The sequence below is a fragment of the Anoplolepis gracilipes genome, chromosome 10, assembly GCF_047496725.1.
Source record: "Anoplolepis gracilipes chromosome 10, ASM4749672v1, whole genome shotgun sequence".
In the NCBI taxonomy this organism is placed as follows: Eukaryota; Metazoa; Arthropoda; class Insecta; order Hymenoptera; family Formicidae; genus Anoplolepis; species Anoplolepis gracilipes.
In genome coordinates, this window is record NC_132979.1 from 1,621,054 (window position 1) to 1,628,079 (window position 7,026).

The window sequence follows — 7,026 nt, forward strand, 5'->3', positions numbered from 1 at the left end:
ATCTGAATATATTTACATAATTTAACATTGTTTCGTCAAGATATAGTCGTCTATTAGATAATCGATTTAATGCGAAAAAAATTTGACAGATGTTTTATTTCGCATGGAATAATATTTACGAGAGAAGTCCTGGAGCGTGAAAGTTGCGCAAGCGTGGTTGTCGTTTCGCGGCGGCACATGTGCACTTGATGCATCAGTTCGATATGTGACACTTGCAAGTTACACTTCATCTTTTATGGTAAACATGTTTTACGATTCTCACATCACTACAAAATTATTGTGCATGTAAAGTATTATTTTTTCCAAAAATATTATTTTTGTTTCATATTTTCCTATGTTTTAATATTTTTTATTCTATTTCTTAGTAATCTAACAAGAAAAAAGTATAAATTAAGTATATATATTTATATATAATATAAAAATTATAAATATATAATATATAAAATTATATATAATATAAAAATATGTACATTTAAATAAAAAACTTAAAATATAATATTCTAATAATCACCTTTCAAAAATTTTTTCTTTACTATTTTTAAAAAATTAGCTACATATAATACCCTTGCATATTATTTCATTTGTTAAAATTTTCAATGCAAAACATATACATTGATTATTGATAATGAAATAAACAAATTATTATTTTCTAATTTAGTTGCTTTCGAGTAATGTGAGTTATATAGTTTTTATTATAGTGATTATTATTGGTGAATAAAGCATTAATGTTAATATTATGCGTTAATTATCTAAGTTATATATTTATTATAAATCATTTTTTATACATGTTTTTCTATACATTACATTTGCTCCAATATAGTTGTCTGAGTTGATATATTTTGTTATTTTTATTGTACGGAATACATAACTGTAAAATACGATAGACATGCGTTTGCTAACTGTAATGGAAAATGATTAAATTATATTGCTTTTATTTATTTTCTTCCAAATATGAACTGCATTTAATATGTTATAATATATAAATTTTTACCGTGCTAAAACATTGTACCGACGCTACAAATAATTTACCAAAAGTCAGACCAAAATTCTTGTTGCCTCTTTGTATCAGAATCAGTATCAGCTTTTGTATGTCTAATGGAGCTATGTACCATTGAATTTTATATCTATATATAACAACGATAATAAAAAATTAATAATTTAAGAAAAGTAAGAACTTGCTTGAGTTATTTGTAGCATACGTATATATATTTGTGCTGTACAACATATTATATTAACTTTTATCTTTGTTATTAAATTTCATAAAATGATATAATCATATAAATTATATTTCTTACGCAGCAGCATATATATAATTATAGTGATCTGTAACTATTTGTCCGACAAAGTTTGCTATAAACATATAGAGAAGACAAATAGATCCAATTATAAACGATATTGAAAGTTCCACAAAATTACGTGTTGATGATGCAATCTGAAAAAACTAACATATATTTGTTGAGATCAGTTTTTTGAACCCCGTGTATTAGATTTACAATTTACAACCAAATTTTTATCACAAATTAACTTTAAAACTGCGAGTATAATTTATCAATAAAAATTATATATTATATCATTTCTTTATGCCGTTATATTATAATAACAGATTCTTTGTTCAATTTACTGTTAATCTTTCTTTTAAATAGTTACGTATACTAATTTTATTTTGTTTTAAACTCATTTTAAATAGTCTACAATTCGCGAAAAAATATTCGAGATTCTATTCATAATTTTATCATATAATATAGAAAAAAACATTAAAAAAATTATTATTACATATATAAAATATATTACGCTAATTAATATTAAAAGATAATGTTAAGTAACTTATTAAAGATATTTATAATCAGAAAACAAAACTTACTCGAAAAATATTCATGCTTATAGTCATTACTCCGAATATTATTAAAAACAAGAATGACATCTCACATTTAGATGTTAGATGTATGGAAAACCTTTAAATACAATAAAATATTACTGCGCATATTTTATACATGTATTATGAAATACATAGTTACTAACTCTATTGCTTTTCGATGAATATCTACGGCATTCTTTATGCTCTTATGAATCAAATTCCTGTTCTCCGGAATGATATCTTGGAACATTAGTAACTTCATTGTATTTTCGATACGGTAACTGTAAATAATTTAATTATTGTAATTATATATAAGATATAATTTATTTTTTGATGATTATTTTAAGATATATTTATTTATACATATAATGATATGGCTTAAAATAATCTCCAAGTTGAATAATTATATATAATTTCGAATTAATACTACAGTAGTCAAGCAGGGTTCAGTAAAAAAATAGCATTTGTAACAATACATTAATAGAAAGATTAGAATAACTTTGAGTAACATAAGAATAAAAAGCAAAAACTTTTTTTTTCTTATGGTACTTTGGTTTTACTTTTACTCAAGGTTTCTTCCCCAAAGCAAAGCTACAAACTAATTTCTCAAAAATCTTTATAACTGCATGTGTAGATTATGTAAAAATTTCACTTTTAATAGAAATATTTTATTTAATCTTGATATGTATTTATAAAATATATATCTTGTAGAGTAAATTCAATTCTCATTGTCAGATTTGTACGAAATAAGAAAACGGACTGTTTTTAATTTCATTTTTTGTATTATTTTTATGTTAATTCGTTATGTTAAATCGTTGTTCGTTTTACCTAGCAATTGTAAACATAGCGCACATATATTGGAAATATGCGATCAGCATTGTTGCTATCGCTGCCGCTGCAAACAACCCTATACAAACCGCTGCATTCACATGTACTAGTAAGCAATAGAAATATTTTTCTTGATCAACAAAATATTCAACTGATATTTGCAAATGATATGATCGAGATTTGTTTGAAGGTGAAATAATCTGTTGAATATCCGGCCACATTTGGACGATCAAAAGAATAAATACACTGGAAACAAAAAGTGCTAAAAATAACGTTACAAAATTATGTTATTAAACAGTTATAAAATTTCTAATTTTCTAATAAATTAAAATCTTAGATTACACTGGAACCTCTGAAGATCCAATAAATTATACGTAGCTCTAGTATATTTTAATAAGGTTACTCTCAGTCCTATTAAATTTAGTAGAAGGTATTGTTTCACGACGATTGTTCGCATGAATATATTCTTCTACACCGAATATATCCTTTTACATCCGAAAAGGATATTGCGTCAGTAGCTTTGTGTAACCCCTACATGACTTGACCATTATCCCTACTTATATTATCTGAGGGTGACTTGCAAGGGAACTTCTCGAAGTTGAAAATTCTGATTTTGATAAAACTTTATACACATATAGCGAAAGTAAATAATAGATGAATTTAGAAAGGAAGGATTTAAAAATGACGCTTTAAAAGAAATTTATTTTGTTTATTTAAATGCTTTATTTAAAATGAGTAAATAATCTTTTTTTCATGAATGTATAGACTTTCAAAGCGATAACTGTATAGGTTTTAAAGGTGCCTATTTGCGGTCAAAACTGATCATTTTTTATCTCTCCCCTTTTCAGTTACCACTCAAAAACGATTTTAAAAGATGAAACCACCCCTTATAAGTAGATCAATTTTGTTCATTTTTTCAATATATCTCAAAAATAATTTAAAATATCAAAAATATTTCATATAAAAGTTTTATGATAAAAACGTCTTTATTTAATCATGTTAATAAGATTTTGAAAATAATTGAAATTGAAAATTTTTTTTAGAATTTTATTAATGTAGTTAAAAAGAAGTGTTCTTACTATGGAACTTTTATATGAAAGATTTTTTTGATATCTCGAAATTTTCGAGATACATTAAGAAAATTAAAAAACCGTTCTACATAAAAAAAAGTTACAACTTTTAGAATCGTTTTAGGCAGTAACTGAAAATTTCTAAATTCGTCTTATTTGCCTTCTCTAAATGTATATAAATAAATCAGAATTTTTGGGTTCGAATTCCTTTGTCAGCGCGTGAAAGGAATGCAATATATACTTTAGAGATATATTTTCTAGAAGAGGTTCTAATGTACTCTATATAAATGAATTACAAACACAAGTTATTTAAGATATGATTTTTTCAATTTTTAATTAATCTGTAATTGTGATATTTAAATGCAATTTTCTCTAGGTACATATACATACATATGCGCGCGTGCATGTGCGTGTATGCAAGTGTGCATTTTGTGCGTGTGTATGTGTGTTTTGTGGGATGAAAGAATATGTATAATATATTATTTCCAACACTTATTAAATTATATTTAATTTTTATAGTTTAGCATTTGTCAACTTCAAAAATTAGAAACACTTTACGCACTCAGCTACATATATAAATAATTTTGATAATTATATCAATCAATCCACCTTTCACTCTTGTAATTATATCCTTAAAACATATTGAAACAAATATATAATTTTCTTTCTCACTCATTCTGAATTAATAGAATAATTATAATAGTTACAAAACAAAAGTATTTTAAATTTAAAACTATTATTTGATTATTTTTATTGATCAGTACTTTTTTGCTCCTATATCGTTAAAACATTTAAATTTGCGAGCTAATTGAATACGTCATAGAATTTACAATAATTTTTTTTATTATGAAAATTATAATAACACATTTATTGATAAATGTAAAGTGCAAAATATATATATATATATAAAAAAATATTACCTTACTTGTTATTAGTACTGTATAATATTTGGCATTTCTTCCGTATCTCTCTATAATATCAATTTCGTTGCTGTCTTTTAAGTTGTTATAGATATGCTGAAGCTGTTGTATTAAATTTCTCATCTGTTATATATATTTCAATAAATCTTTATCACTTGTATTAGTAAACAAAAAAATAGATATGTAATATTGATAGATGTAAATGATAAATAGATGTAAAATTTTGTACACCGGAAACGTTTATATTTAAATGAATGGAAATAAATAATCAACTTACAGTTTCATTTTTAAAGCAAAACGAATGATATTTTATTGCAAGGCATATGAAACCAGATGCAATAGATAACACTTCGATGACGAAAGTTGTGGTACATTTTGTAGTTAGAAATGTTGTAAACTGTAATAAAGTAATTTGCTTTTTTTTCTAGAGAAATTAAAAATTTCTATAATATGTAATAATTATATAATTTTAGCATCACTCTCTTAGTCTTTGGAATAAATAAGTATAAATATACACACATACACACTTTTTTTTATTCCAGAAAATAAGAGTTATATAAATATATATAAATAAATAAATAAACAAATAAATAAATATATATATATATATATATATATATACATATATTTGTGAATGACAGCATATATATAAATGTATAGTATACATATGATATGACCATAGATATATTAAATATAGATCGGGCTTTGTCCCATTTCTGCCTTAGATCCCCGCACGTTAAGATAACTGTCGATAGATAACAAATTTTCCTTCCTTGCGCATGCGCATTTGTATATTTCTTTCAGTGAACGATAGATATATGACACATGAGAATTGACATTTAACTTTTAAAGTGGGTTATTTTCGCTCTGTCAAAATGAGCTGCCAGGAGAAATGCGTTATTGCACATGCGCGAAGGAGGAAAATTTTCCCCCTTTACCCCACTTATCTTGACGCGCAGTAGATAAATGAAGCCTGATCGATATTTAATATATCTATCTATGGATATGACACGTTAAAGTATATAACACACATAGCGAGATCTTTCACGCACACATAATCAATTGTTCCTTAACAAAAGAATTTGGATGATAATCACATAAACATATAAAATAGCTTAATAAATCTTTTAAAATATATCGTATATATATATACATATATACATATATATGTATATATACGATATATAAATTACAATACAATATCACAACAAAAAACATCGATATACATACACACACACACACACATATATATATAGTATGTATATACATATATGTATATGTGTTAATGTACCTGAAATATAATAGAGGTTAATATTACACTAAAAAAGCAAATGAAATGAAATTGAGCAATTTTCGATTTTTGATAATACCATAAACCAACTATCAACAAAAGAGTACGGTTAAGACTAAAATACCGATCTTCAATACTGATCATCTTTCTGCTAGTATCAACCACCCGTTTGACAGAGTTTTGTCGATGAAGCTTATTTCAAGTCTAAATTATAGTCATTTAAATATTCTCTCTAATTTCTTTTTTTATCATGAAGAAAAAATTTAGAGAGAAAATCTATAACTTAACTTTTGTAATTCAGGGGTAATTTTCTTATTATAACGCGTGAGACAAAATATTGTGAGATGAGAATATATATTTGCACAATTTAACATTGTTTTGTCAAGATGTAATTGCCTATTAAGCAATCGATTTAATGCGAAAAAAATTAGACAGATGTTTTATTTCTCATAAAATAACGTTCACGGAAGAAGTCCTGGGGTGTGAATGCTGCGCAAGCGTATTCGTTTTTCAGCGACACGTGTGCTTCAGTTCAATGTGAACACTCGCACGTTACACTTCATCTTTCATAGTAAGGACTGCCGCACACACTTTTACATAACGCATAATGCATATACATAAGGAAACTGATTCGTCTATAAACACATGCATAAGGAATTCAACCAATCGAATTCCTTATGTATATGTATTATGCGTTATGTAAAAGTGTGTGCGGCGGCCCTAAATATGTTTTACAATTGTGACATTTATTGTGACATTACTGTAAAATTATTGTATGTGTGTGTGTGTGTGTATGTGTAAAGTATTAATTCTCTTTTTCGAACATATATTTTATTTAAATTGTCTGTTTTATTAATATTATTTTATCTCTTTATTTACATAAAAAATAAAATTAAAATTAAATATATATATATTTTTTTTATTTTACTTTATTATTTATTTATTTTTATTTTTATTTTACATATTTTATTTTTATATTTGTAATGTAAATATATATATATATATATATATATATATATATATATATATATATCACAAATATAAAAATGTATAATAATGCAT

General features: G+C 24.8%; 1 protein-coding gene across 2 annotated transcripts; it reads right to left on the bottom strand.

Annotated features, from left to right (window-relative positions):
- Nucleotides 1-126: 126 nt before the first annotated feature.
- LOC140670454 (uncharacterized) lies at nt 127-6,139 on the bottom strand. Of its 2 annotated transcripts, none has more exons than XM_072901061.1 (10): nt 6,089-6,139; nt 4,951-5,070; nt 4,679-4,796; nt 2,684-2,945; nt 2,020-2,136; nt 1,862-1,952; nt 1,296-1,441; nt 992-1,124; nt 805-899; nt 127-266 (listed from the first exon to the last, which is right to left on the bottom strand). In XM_072901061.1, the coding sequence occupies exons 3-9, from the start codon at nt 4,794-4,796 to the stop codon at nt 849-851; spliced, it is 918 nt and encodes a 305-aa protein (XP_072757162.1). In that variant the 5' UTR covers nt 4,951-5,070; nt 6,089-6,139; the 3' UTR covers nt 127-266; nt 805-848. The 2 variants fall into 2 exon arrangements, with proteins under 2 accessions (XP_072757162.1, XP_072757161.1); XM_072901060.1 differs by having other exon boundaries at nt 5,965-6,133.
- Between the last annotated feature and the right edge of the window lie 887 nt (nt 6,140-7,026).